This window comes from Peromyscus eremicus, chromosome 1 (genome assembly GCF_949786415.1).
Source record: "Peromyscus eremicus chromosome 1, PerEre_H2_v1, whole genome shotgun sequence".
NCBI classification, from domain to species: Eukaryota; Metazoa; Chordata; class Mammalia; order Rodentia; family Cricetidae; genus Peromyscus; species Peromyscus eremicus.
The window spans coordinates 14,977,039-14,991,201 of record NC_081416.1 but is presented as its reverse complement, the minus strand read 5'-3'; the positions used below and the strand labels follow the sequence as shown (position 1 = coordinate 14,991,201).

The 14,163-nt window shown below is 50.4% G+C and overlaps 1 protein-coding gene across 1 annotated transcript in view; it reads left to right on the top strand.

Moving 5' to 3' along the window:
* The first annotated feature begins 9,623 nt into the window (after nt 1-9,623).
* The window catches only part of Neurl1 (neuralized E3 ubiquitin protein ligase 1), an 81,054-nt gene continuing 76,514 nt past the window's right edge, over nt 9,624-14,163 (top strand). Inside the window, exon 1 of the mRNA XM_059256796.1 lies at nt 9,624-10,259. Within this exon, the coding sequence (XP_059112779.1) occupies nt 10,175-10,259 (85 nt within the window). The 5' untranslated portion in view covers nt 9,624-10,174. The remainder of the gene's footprint in view (nt 10,260-14,163) is intronic.

The window sequence follows — 14,163 nt, the reverse complement described above, 5'->3', positions numbered from 1 at the left end:
GAGGTCAGAGGATAATTTGTGGGAACTGGTTTATTAGTTTGCTTCTCTCTTGTGATAAGACACTTTGATCAAAAGCAACTCTGACAAGAAAGGGTTAGTTTGTGTTAGGGGTTACAGCTGTCATCTCGGGAAGCTAAAGCAGGAACCTGGGGCAGAAACTGAAACAGGGATCACAGAAGAAGGCTGCCCACTGGCTTACTTTCCAGGGCTTGCACAGTCTGCTTTCTTCACAACCCAGGACCACCTGCCACCTGCCCAGGGTGGCACCAACCACAGTAGGACTGACCCTCCCACACCAATCATTCATCAAGAAAATGCCTCAAAGACACGCAGACAAGGCCAGTCTGATGGAGACCAATTCTCCCCAGAGGTTCCCTCTCCTGAGGAGACTTGTTTGTGTCAAGTTGGCAAAAACTCACCAGCACAACTGATCTTTTTGGAAGGACAATGTATGTCCCGTGGCTTGCATTAACTCTTTTCCTTTAAAGGAGATGCCGTTGAAGACATGGACCTCACGATAGCCACCCAGATGTCCACCTTCCCACTGTGCTTGCTTCACCAAGGCCTCGTCTCATCTTTCGTTCTGACAGAGGATTCCTCTCCACTGTGGCAACTGACCCAAGAAGGACACACCACCCACAAGCAATCCTCAGCCTCAGCAAAGCCATGGCCCTCTTCAGAGCACTCTCTGGCACACGCCTCACTGCCTCTGGTTATCCAGGGTGGACATCTGTGTGTGCCCAGCATGGCCATGCCCCTTGGCTTGGCTCTGAACAGATTGTTATCCTCAGAGCGGGGACTCCTCCTCTGAGCCCAATCTCTCCACAAACACACCAACACCCACTTGCCACTGGGACAGCTGGAGATGGCTGTCATCTCCTGAATCTGTGTCAGCAAGAGGATAAAAGGAGGTCGGGTGTGGTGGTGCACACCTTTGATTGCAGCACTCAGGAGGCAGAGGCAGGCAGATCTCTGTGAGTTCGAGACCAGCCTGGTCTACAGATCAAGTTCCAGGACAGGCTCCAAAGCTGCACAGAGAAACCCTGTCTCAGGGGAAAAAAAAGAAAGAAAGAAAGAAAGCAAAAGGAGAAAAACATTTGTGGATGTTGTACGGTTTCTGTTGCTGTGAAGAGACCCCATGACAACAACCACTCTTACAAAGGAAACCATTTAACTGGGGCTGGCTTACAGTTTCAGAAGTTTAGTCCTTTATCATCATGGTGAGATCTTAGGGATCATCGAGAAAAGAAAGGTTATGGTTTAATAGTGATGTGTTTGTGTGTCAACTTGACAAGGACTCAATTGTGCTGGCGAGTTTTTGCCAACAAACAAGTCTCCTCAGGAGAGGGAACCTCTGGGGAGAATTGGTCTCCATCAGACTGGCCTTGTCTGCGTGTCTTTGGGGCATTTTCTTGATGAATGATTGGTGTGGGAGGGTCAATCCTACTGTGGTTGGTGCCACCCTGGGCAGGTGGCAGGTGGTCCTGGGTTGTGAAGAAAGCAGACTGTGCAAGCCCTGGAAAGTAAGCCAGTGGGCAGCCTTCTTCTGTGATCCCTGTTTCAGTTTCTGCCCCAGGTTCCTGCTTTAGCTTCCCGAGATGACAGCTGTAACCCCTAACACAAATTAACCCTTTCTTGTCAGAGTTGCACCACCACTGCCCGGCCACAGTGGTTCAGTGGTTAACTTGCTGCTCTTGCAGAGGACCTGGGTCTGGTTCCCACACCCACATCAGGAAGTTTACGACTGCCTGTAACTCTGGTTTCAGTGGGTCTGATGTCCTCTTCTGGCCTCCATGTATACCTCACAGGCATGGGACACACACACACTCAGGCCTACATGTGCACATAAAATAAATGTAAACAACAAAGCCGACTTGATTGACACACAGTAAAAGACCTGGGCAGTGGTGGTGCAACCTTTAATCCCAGCACTTGGGAGGCAGAGGCAGGTGAATCTCTGAGTTTGAGGTCAGCAGGAAGGAAAAAGAGATACCACAACATGAGGAACTGTATTAAAGAGCTGCAGCATTGGGAAGGTCAGAACCACTGCTTTAAGGTGTTTTCATTGGCCTGAGACGCTCTCCCTCAAGTTAGGAAGGCATGAAGAAGAGTCCCATGATGCTCTACTGCTCCCTAGTGGTGGATGGAGACAATTTGACAGGCAGGGAGGAGGGAGGGCTCCTTGGATAGCCTTTGGGTAGATCCCTCTTGAGCAGCAGTGACTGCTGTGGCCGGAAGCTCCTCTCCACTGGGTGTTAGGACGAAGTGCTTTTGGTGTGATTTAACACGACCAGCTTGACCAGAGAGGCGCCACCGGACTCCCATTTGTCTTTCGATGTTTGCCATGAACGGGCTTTACAGCTTATGCAGTCGTATTTATCATGTTTTCCCTTTACGAGTCCCTGGTCTTTGTAACGTTCTTGGGAGGCTTTCTTGCCAAGTACAGGCCATTTAAATTATCCACATGAGAACAGGATGCTTGGGTGTTGTACTCATTTCAACCACCTTCCTTAGGTTTCACTGTTCTCTGTCTCTAGTTGGTGTTCATTAGCAGCTGGCTGTTCCCTGGCTAGAGAACCTGGGGAGCGAGGGACTCTCAAGACGGAAGGAAGAGGCTGGTTCCTGAACACAGTGAAGGCATTGTTCTTGCAATAGGTGTCTCCTTCATGCTGGAGGTGTGAAGGGATTCTAGTCTGGCACAGGTACTGTACGACAGGGATCTGAACTCAGACCTCCTAGGTTGTAACTCAGCACTTCACTATCAGCTTCTAGCCAACATCCCTAAGCCTGGAGCTTCTCCTTTGTCAATGGGAAGAATAGTTAACATCAACAACTGTGTGCGTCTCACACGCTTGATTCCAGCGAACTAACCCAGGTAGTACGGGGCTTAGAGGATAGAAGAAGTAATGCTTTACAAGGGTCACTCACACTGAAGAGATGGTTAGAGTTCCAGCACCCATATGGTTGCCCACAACCCTTGGTTACTCGAGTTCTGGGAGATCTGATGCCCTCTTCTGGCTTCTGCAGGTACTGTCTGCACCTAGTACATGAGCACACATGTAAACAAAACACCCATACACGTAACATTTTTTTTCACATAACATTTTTTTTAATTAAAAAATTAAAAGAATTCCACTTGCTGTAATTATCTGAGCTGTCAGCCTGGGAAGGGCCAATGGGCACTTGGAATTGAGGTAATTACACAAGTTTCCTGGCTGGCATTTATTTTCCTTCCTGCTGCTTGGAGGAGACTCCTCTGATGCACTGAGCTGTAACGGGGAGACTGGATTCAAGCCTGGGTTTTATCTATGGGCACCCTAAACCCAGTACTTAGGCCAGTGGGACTTTTAGGGTCTGCTTATGACTTGGGGGGAAAATTGATGACTCCAAATTATAAAAGAACTTCGAAATCAAAATCAAGAAATGTTGGCATAAATGTTTCCAAAACTTGACATTATGTCAACTTCACTAATCATTAAAAGTAGTACTCATAAATATTTCATTATTCTTGAAGACCATGTTTTTTTTTTTAAACTCCTCAGTTGGCAAGAAATCCAACACATGCATGATTGCTCAGCAATAAAGTCAGTTGTACATTCAGTGACTTTCCTGTAGTCCTTTGAGTCCAAAAGCCACACTTGTAAATTCCTTTCAAAATGTGTAGGGTGACAATGTCATTTCACGTAAGGTGTGGTATATTTTATTCTTTTTTTTTTTTTTTTTTTTTTTTTTTGGTTTTTCGAGACAGGGTTTCTCTGCGTAGCTTTGCGCCTTTCCTGGAACTCACTTGGTAGCCCAGGCTGGCCTCGAACTCACAGAGATCCGCCTGGCTCTGCCTCCCGAGTGCTGGGATTAAAGGCGTGCGCCACCACCGCCCGGCCTATTTTATTCTTAAAAAAAAAAAAAAAAAAAAAAAAAAGATTCATTTGCCAGGTGGTGGCGGCATACATCTTTAATCCTGGGAGGCAAAGGCAGGTGGATCTTTGAGTTTAAGGCCAGTCTGGTCTACAAAGCAAGTTCCAGGACAGCCAGGGCTACACAGAGAAACCATGCCTCAAAAAACCAAAAAAAAAAAAAAAAAAGATTTTACTTGTGTATGTCTATGTGTTTGTACGTGCATGTGTGTATGTTTATATAGGTGCCTAAGAGGCTAGAAGAGGACCCTTGGAGTTGGAGTTACAGGTCATTGTGAGCTGCCTGATGTGGGTACTGAGTACCGAGCTCCTTTGGTCCTCTGAGAGAGCAACAAGTGACTGTTCACTGAGCCATCTCTCCAGTCCCTGGGAACGGTATATTTTAGTACATTTGAACTGATGGAGTTGGACCCAAAGACGAGAGTATGGGGCTCCATGAATATTCCTACTGCTGATTTTTTTTTTTTTTTTTTTTTTTTTTTTGGTTTTTCGAGACAGGGTTTCTTTGTGTAGCTTTGCGCCTTTCCTGGGACTCACTTGGTAGCCCAGGCTGGCCTCGAACTCACAGAGATCCGCCTGGCTCTGCTCCCGAGTGCTGGGATTAAAGGCGTGCGCCACCACCGCCCGGCCCTACTGCTGATTTTTGACTCAATATTGCCTGGAGAAGTCAAGTCCCGGGAGAGACTGTGGCCCTCATGCCAGCACAGCTGTTCTCCTTCCCAGGTGGCCTTGCTGGGGTGGCAGCCTGCACCGGCCTGATTTGCCGTGCAGTGCTCAGTGTCCCCAGGGAAGCCCGCAGCTCTGCTTTAAATCTCATCCTCCCCACCAGAACATGTAGCCATAGGCAGCTGGTCCCTAAGGTGTGACAGGACGTGACCTGTGCCATATTCTGCTGAGTCAGAATGGGGGGGGGCTGCATTTTAGCACCCCCCTCAAGCCCCTGTGGATGATCCTGATGCACACACGAGTTTCAAACTATTGCTCTCAAGGAACCTATATCTTGCTCAGTGCCAGACATACAGTTAGTGTACAGTATAGTTACTGTGTATTGCATGCTTGTGTGCATGCAGGTGCACATGTGTGGGTATGTGTAGAGGTCAGAGGACAGGGTCTCTCACTGAGCCTCAGGCTTAAACTTTTGGCTAGACTGTACCTAGTGGCTCTCCTTTGGAGAAAACTGATTTCCCCTTCCCCAGAAGGCATCAGTTGCAAATAGCTTCTTGGTTAGGAGTAGGGCATATGTCTACTTCCTCTTCCCTTTGCCAGAAGGTTGTCTAGTTTGAACCTGCGAAGGTCTTGTCCTTGTTGTCATAGACTCTGAGTTAGTACATGTATCAGTCCTGTTGTGTCTGGAAGATGCTCTTTCCTTGGCATCATCCCCCACCTCTGGCTCTTATAATTTTTCTGCCTTTCCTGCATAGATCCTTGGGTCTGAGGAGAGAAGAGTGGATAGGAGAGTCACTGGGTACATCAGCCACACTTCAGGCCATGGCCCACACCCAGGAGTAAATGGCCAACAGAAAATGGAGTCTATGGTTCTGTGTGGGCTTGGTTTTGTTTTGTTATTTTTTGTCTCCTATGTATATAGTTTATTTGCATTGATTTTCATTTTGTTTTAAGAGAGAGAGAGCATGAAGTTCAGTGGGCATACACGTGGGGAGGGTCTGACAGGAGTTGGGGGAGGGAAAATGATCAAAATACATTGTATAAAAAATATTTTTAAATTAAATTTAAAAAAATGGCTAGACTAGCAGGCCAGAGGTTTCCTAGTGAGATATGAACTTGCTTCACCCAGCAGGGCTGCATTGGAGGATTGCATAGACCACGTGAATGGTTACCAGGTAATTGGAAGGGTCTGCACTTGGCTGTGCTAGAGGGAGATCTTTTGCTCCACCCCTTGGCAATCCTATAAATAGCCCTTTAGAAGAGACAAAAGGGGCCGTGGATATTGATCCAGGCCCTCCCAAAGCTATCCTGTGTTTCTGTCTGTTTCGCTCCCCCACTACATTTCTATCTAATGTTTCTTATCCCTCTCAAGAGCACCCTGGGAAAAAATGGGAAAATGTGGAAACTGGCCTCCCACAGCCAGCAAAGCCCCCAGGATCTCCCTGTTTCTGTCTCATGCCCAGGTTGTTTTTGTTTTGTTTTGTTTTGTTTTTACATGAACTCAGTTCCTCATGCTTGCGTGGCAAGCACTTTACTGATTGAAGCATCTCCCCAGATCTACTAATTGTTCAGGAGATAGGTAGTGGGCAGTGGGTGAAGCTCAGTCCCTGGAATAAAGCAGCGTGGTGTTCTCAAGTTCAGAGGAAGTCCAGCCCAGCTTGGATGAAGCCCATTCGTTTGCCTGGTGGACGGTCCTTGGCTAGCTCTGGGCTCAGCATCTCAGAGAGCAGGGAAGAAAGAAAAGCAGACTCTTCACCACATATCCTGCAAGTTTATCAACATGGCTGATAAAGGACTTCAGTCTTTGCATTCAGCCAAGTGGGCACAGAGAAGAATAAGACCTAATGGAGGAGAGTGAGCCGGCCAGAGAGGGTGGGGAGAAGATGGAAGGAGAGGGAGAGACCAGGAGAGGGACAGGGTGAAGAACAGCAGGGATGGGGAGGGAGTTTCCCAGAGCTGCTGCTATGGATGAAGGCCTGATCTCTCCTCTGTCTCCGCTTGCGGTCCTCTCTCCCTTGTCCTACTAGCTGGTATGAGCACTCACACACACACACACACACACACACACACACACACACACACACACAGACGGACACACAGACGGACACACAGACAGACACAGACACACAGACATACAGACGGACACACACATATGCACAGACACACAGATGGACACACAGACAGACGGACAGACAGACAGACACACACACAGATCTGCCCTGCTGGGAGAGGGCCTGCCACGGAGAGCGCCACCTTGTGGTATTCATAGGGTCACTGAAGCCACCAGAACTGACCTCATCTAGCCCCAGTCCCCCTACAGGTCTCTTCCTCCTCCCTTCCAGGGTCGGGCTGAGCTATCTCCTTGTGCTTTGCAAGCTGCCTCGGGGAGGGAGGGCTTAAAAGTGTCCAGGGGAAGGAAGGCGGCTGGGTGCTCCGTGATTCTTTGAGTTGTTTACCCAGAGCCTAGGACAACTTGGAGGGTTACACAGTGTGCGTTTCAGCCACATCCTCCTTCTTTAGGTCCCTGCCTGGCTAAAGACCTACTGTATCTAATTGACATTTATCCAAACTCCCCCAGAAAGACCAAAATAAGGAGGACTCAAGGGGGTGACATGAAGGGGTCCTACTGAGACGTGTGCAGGGTGCGGCTGCTCAGCACGGCACCTGCATGGCCCTTCACCCTGTCCAGCCCTGTCAGCCTCCCATGATTTTTTTTTTTAACTTCTCAAGTCAGAGAAAGTTTTGGTATTGTTCTCAGCTCCCTGCCTTTGTCCACGACACTGTACTGAACAGGGGGTCACAACCTATGCCCCAAGCCACATCCGGCAGCCAGTCCTCAGCTAAAACCGGAAAGCAGAGAAAGATTTAGTCAATGTAGTCCCATTGGGAAGAGGGACAAACAGATCCAGCCCCCACCCACAACCCCCAAGGCCATCTTCTGGGGTCCTAAAGTAATATTAAAGTTTGAACAGAGGGCCAAGGTTATACGCATCTAAGTAGGCTGTGACTCCCAAGTTCAAAAACAACTTTTCACTCTCCCTTGGAACTCAGGCTATGCTGAGCAACAGCGCCTCCCATAGCCTCTGGCCCCCCTCCCCCCTCCCTCCCTCCCCCCCTCCCTCCCTCCCTCCCGCCCTTTCTCTGGCCTTCATTTCTCTTCTGCTTTGCCCATAGCCCAAGTTTAGGCCTGTGTGGGGCCTGTGATGTCTGGCTGTCATCTACCTCTGGGCCTTAGGTCCACCTCTATCCCCCTACCCAGGCTTCCCAGGAGGATCCAGAGCCTCTCCAGCCACTGTCTATAAACCCCAGACAGGACCCTGCTCTTCGCACACACTCCAGGGGAATTAGCCTCTTCTATACAGAGTCCACACGTAAAACACCTGATCTCCTCAGCCGCTTACTTTTTCGCCCCTCCCCCGTGTGTGTGTGTGTGTGTGTGTGTGTGTGTGTGTGTGTGTGTACAGAACTGAGTATATATACTTCACACTGCACAGTAAGTTCATTTGTGTAGTGCAGAGGTGTGTATGCTAATGTGTGTAGCTGTTAAGAGCCCACAGATTTCTGATGCATGAGTCATCAGTTGGGGTAAATGTTGGGAAGACACTGCCCATAAATAAGAGACCAGTCCCTGACCAATCTGCAGCTGGTCAGCACATGATCCCAGGCACCCCAGAGGCTGGTGTCGGGGGCTGGGGCTCTGGTTGTCCTTTCTCCTCAAACACCAGGACGTACCTCTCACAGGTATTTCTAGCTTGCTTGGAGTCTCTGAAATTTAAGGATGGAATGAGATGGGAGTAAAAGGCAGGAGAGAGGACTAACGGGTGACTCAGAGACTCTATTTCCAAGGGTCACAGTCGGGTTTTACTGCGGACAGGCAGAGTGTTCCATTCATGGTACAGATACTTTTAAAAATCCGTCATGTACCTGCCCAGGGGACTAGGACACCATGGGGAATGTGGCTGAGGAACTCTCAACCAAGCTTGTTCTCTCATGGGAGAGGCAGAATCTAACCAAGCAGAAAAAAGCTGCTTTTAAAAGCCGTGAAAAGAATGGGATAATCACATGGAAAATGACAGGGGATGCTTAGTTGGTCAGGGAAGAGCAGAGTATGAGCTATGTCTAAATACTCAGGGTGGGTTCTATGGAGACTCGGTGGATGAGATGCCCAGGCCCCCACTCATGCCTTCCGGGACTCTGGATCAGAGTTGCTGGAGTCAAAGATTAGAGAGCCAGGAATGACTCAGAGAAGCAGGAAGGCTGGTGGAGGTGGGATGGGGTGGACTGTTTTCCCCTGGGGAGAGAGAAATCCCAGATCCAAGTGGGAGAACGACTTCCTGGTTCCCTCCTGCAAAGACTCACGTGAACAGGACATTTACAGAAGCCCCCTTCCTCCAGGAAGCCACCTTAATCTACCATAGGCCTTACGCCCCCTCCCTTCCCCTTCCAGCCTCTTTGTTTTCCAGCTGAACCGATAACTTTCCCATGGTTTGTACCTGAGCATGGTTCCCCCTCAGCTTGGTTCTGGTCTTGAGCACGCAAAGGTCCAAAGTTAGGAAACAGGTCTGCCTGGGGTTCTGGTTGGGAGCTCCCAATGAGCGAAGGGGCAGTGCCTGCATTCCTTACTTCGGTTGTCTTGATCCACCATCTACTCACTTCTGGGCAATTTAACCTGTGCCCGGCGCTGTACCCGGTGCTGGGGAACCTCTATTAGTGCTACTTCGCCACTCGCTGGCATCTGACACCCAGCGCTGTGGAGATCCTGTTCCTCTTGTTTTCAAGTTCTATGTCCCAGGACAGGAATACGCTCAAGCTCTGGAACCCCTATCTGTTCCTGATGTCACGTCCCGAGCGGTGCCGCATCGGGGGACCCCCCCGCTCCCCCCACCCCCACGCCGTCCATAACTTGTGGCCAGCGGGAACGCGGCGCGCCCCGGGGCCACATCTGGCAGAGCGGGCGCGCGCGTGTCACTAAGACGCTCATTCACCGGCGCAGCTGTCGCCATAACAACCGGAGCCCCAGAGTCCTGGCGACGCTGGGGCGGGGGTTGGGGTGGCGGCGGCCTCGGGAGGGACCCGGCGGGAGCGGGGGCGGTCCACAGGAGCTGGGAGCTGCAAGCTCACCCGCGGGCGGGAGGGCGCCACGCACGTCGCCACGGCCGTCCCTGCGGGCGGGGACCGAGCCCTCCGCCGAGCCTTTGAGCAGACGCGCGCCGAGCCCCGACTCTATGGCCCGCGGGGAGCGCGCCGCCGCTGCGCCGCCCACCCGCAGCCGGAACCCGAGCTCCAGAGCCAGGCAGAGTGCAGCGGCGCGCGCCGCGGGCCGGGGCCCAGGGGCCGGGCCGCCCCGGGCGCGGGGCATGGGAGCCCGATAGCCGGGTGGCGCGAGGATCCCCACAGCGGGCAGGACCCGCCGAGAGAAGACCGCCGAGCCCAGGGAGAGCCGGAGACAGCGAACCGCCCGCCCCCGGCCGCAGCCCCGCCAGGGCCCTCCCCCGGAGGCGCGCACTCGCGCGCGCACACACTTGCACACCTTTCCTCGGCTCCTGCCCAACCTTGCCTGCCCCCCGCTGAAGCACCCCTGGGGTCCCGATGCCATGGGTAACAACTTCTCCAGTGTCTCCTCTCTGCAGCGAGGAAACCCGAATCGCGCGTCTCGGGGCCACCCCCAGAACCTCAAAGGTAGGCTTCGCCCTGGGCTCAGCTGGAGGGCTGCGGCGCAGGTGGAGAGGTGGGCAGAGGTGCGGTCGGGGAGGACCGGCAGGTGCCACCTGTTGTGTACATTTGGACAGCGGGAGAGGCACTTCTGGCAGTGGAGGTGGGCCGGGGTAGCCGCTGATGGGTGCTGATGGTGGAAATGAGGGAGGATGGCGGTCAGTGGGGGTCTGCGCAGTTCTGCCTGTCTGCCCTGACAACGTCACTGGAGTCTCCTCCTGTGATGTTAGGCGTGAAGAGGTGGGAAAAGGCATTTGCGGGGTGGATAGGGCAGTGTGGAGGGAAACCCAGGTTCTCCAGCTGAGCTTCGCAAGAGTCACCGTGGTCTTCTTTGTATCTGCCTTGGTCTGGGGAGATCTGGCTGGAGGCACTAGTTGCATTTCCAAGCAACTAAGGGCTCTAAGAGGGTCTTAGGGATCCAGGACTAAAAAGGCAGGAGCTGATGGCGTGCTCCCGGGGTCTTCTGCAGCGAGTGGTCTTTTGCACCGACTAAATCAGCTTGGTTTTTCAGTTCACCTAAAGACAAATTATCTGGCTTGAACCCTAGAAAGAGGGGTAGGGAGCTTCGAAATGGATGTACCTTCACCAGGAATGTTTGTTATGTCCCTCCATCCGCCCAGCATCCTCTGGGGAGGCCCTAAGCTCAGCCCCGGGCCTCACAGCTTCCAACACATCTCTGACCTTTGGAAGATGCTGCTAGGTTCTCCCAGGCGCTTGAATCCAGCTAATTCTCTCCAGAAAGCTGCTTTTCCATCATTATCGGAGCCAGTTGCGCGTAGTTCTAGGGGCACAATGCTAGCTAAAAGCCCCACGGCTTCCCCAACAACAACAATTAAAACACACAACACGAAACATGCAAACAAACAAAAAACAAAACCCCACTTCTCAGTATCTTGGGATAAGACTTAGCCCAGAGCCTTGGTGTTTACAAAGGCTGTTCACAGACATCTTTTCAGGAAGTGCAGAGGCTTCTCTGGTTAGTCAGCAGAAGTAATCATATCCATTTCATAGACAAGGGGACCTGGGGGTTGTTTCAATTTCCAGAGCCAGTAAGAGTCAGAAACAGAGTCAGGCTTCGGGCCCTAAAGGCTCAGAACTCTTGTCTCCTGTCTTGCTAGGCAGTTAACTTCAAGATGGAGAAGGAATGATAGACAAACCGCCGTCCTGCATTCTAACCCCGTCTTTCAGAATTTCACTTCCATTCTGCTCAGGAAAATCGGTGGGTCTTGGTGGATTTATGGAAATTAATATGGTGATACATGCACAGGCCCTCCTGGAGTCATGTTTACTGACTTGGTAATTCCTCAGAGAAGAACCGATGTGAGGAAATGGAGATGCAGGTGGTAACGCATCATTAGGCTAGGATGCTCATGACAGTATCATTTAGACTAGGAGAACAAGTAAATGCCTAAGGAATCTTGGTATCACCCCTTGGGGAAGGATTGTGTTTTCAAAGACTTTGATGACTTGGGGGACGTGCTCGCAGCATAAGAACAGTATGCAAAGCTATAAAGACTTTGTGATCCCTGCCCGCTTTGTGCTCCCCATTTTGTTAAAGAGCAGTTATGTGAATAAGAAGGAAAACCCAACAATCTCAAAACAATAGTCAAAAGGAACATTTCTTAAGGGCTCTAGGTGATGAATCACATGCAATGTCCTTCCTTTTTATTTACATTTTCTTTTCTAAAATGTGTGCAATAGACACACATTATTATTTTTAAGTTAGTTTCATACATGCATATAACGCATCCTGCTTACCCTCTCCCCTCAGCCTCTTCTACTTTCCACCCACATTTATGAGCCCTCCTCTTTCCCTACCTGTTTTTTTCCTAGGTTCATGATTTTTTATTTTGTTGTAGCCCCCCCCCCACCTTTTTTTTAATCCGGGGCCATCTGTGTGCTCTGTGGGTTGGGGCTATGCGTTGGAGTCTGGTGGGGTCCCTAGTGGATGCACCCCTGAAGGCAGCGATTGTCCCTTTCCCTGGATCTGTCTGTAGGAAACAGCTAGGCAGTGAGGGGTGGAGTCCTCTGAGCCCTCCCCAGTCCGCAGCTGGCTGTTGATGGCTCATTTTTGTTCAGACCCAGTGCGGTACTCTAGTTGTGGAGAGTGTTCATGATTGCAGTGACTATGTACTTCCCAGAAGATGGCATTTCACAGTCCTTCCCATACTGAGTCTCCTATAGTCTTTCTGCGTCTCTTCCTTAATGTTCCCTAAGCCTTAGAGGGAATGATACAAATGTCTTATTTGGGGCTGAGCATTCAACTGTCACTTATTCTCAGCACCTTGTGAAGCCAATGTGGTGATATTTATTTGTGTTGAAATGTGATGATATTTTATTTGTATGTTAATAAATAAAGTTTGTCTGGAGATCAGAGGAAATAGCAAGCCATTAAGTAAACACAAAAGTCAGGCAGCGGTAGCACATGCGCTTAATCCATTCACATGGCAGGCAGGGTCTCTGTGTGTTCAAGGCCATACTAGGAAACAGAGCCAAGCGTGGTGACACACACCTTTAATCCCAGTACCAGCCATAGAGACCTGGAGGTCTGTACAGACAGGCAGTAACAAGGAAGTGAGGTAGTTGGGCTAAGAGCCAATGAGAGGGCAGGACAGCAAGGCAATAAAAGCCTGGGTAGACAGGAAGTCGTGGCATTTGGGAGGCTACAGAGCTGGTGAGGTAAGGTGGTTGGTGGCTCTCACTATTTCCCTGATCTCTAAGGCTTTCACCCCTATATTTGGCTTCGTGTTTTTTTTTATTTAATAAGACCATTTAGAAATTCATCTACAAGCCATAGATCTTTGCGTCCATCACAGTTCACTGGAAAGAGTTCTCTGATTAAGGTAAAGCTGAGTGTGGTAATTGTCTATGGGTATAAACATATACATTTAGAAGGTAGTTTGACACTATGTCATTTTAGCTGAACCACAGGCCCTCTAGGTTCTGTGACAAGGGGCTTTAGCAGGTGTTGAACAATACTGAGTATGGATTCCCTCCTGTGGAGTGGGTCTCGAATCAGAGCATAAAGTAGTTGGTTACTTCTGTAATAGTTGCGCCATGATTGCACGAGTGGGCCTGTCTTGCCTCGCAGTTTGGCAGGATCATAGTTTATAGGATTCACAGCTTGGTAAGACCGCTGATGCCCTATCTCCCCACAGCAGCTTGGATAGTACTTTCAGCACTATGAAAGTTTGCCATGGGGAAGAGGACTCCAGGTCAATTCCAACTTGATCTCTTTATTTCATGCAGCCAACATGTATCTTCAGCAGCAGGGTCTTTTTTTTTTTTTTTTTTTTTTTTAGTTTTTTCGAGACAGGGTTTCTCTGTGTAGCTTTGCACCTTTTCCTGGAACTCACTTGGTAGCCCAGGCTGGCCTTGAACTCACAGAGATCCGCCTGGCTCTGCCTCCCGAGTGCTGGGATTAAAGGCGTGCGCCGCCGCCGCCGCCGCCGCCGCCGCCGCCGCCGCTGCCACCACAACCACCACCACCCGGTCAGCAGCAGGGTCTTATCATCTAGTTCTGGTGGGCGTCCAAGAGGGATGGCAAGAGCTTGTATTGTTTTGGGGGCCTCTAGGGCTTCCCCCGACCAAATCCTAAGGAGTTATCCCATACGAGGCACCATTTTTGCCTGTTTGTTCCCAGCCATGTAGGATATCTCCCTTCCAACTTAGAGAAGTTTGGTTATAAGACTGGGGGGTTTCCAAGGCGTTTTTCATATCCCCTTTGTTTTAGTAGTTCCTCCCCGCTGCCCCCTTATCTCCACATGCCCCTGCCTCTTTCCTACTTAAACTTCTTCACTTCCTCTCTCACGTTCATATTAACTAGATCTACTACCCACCCTTTCTTAGGGAATCCCCTCCCAATGGCCCC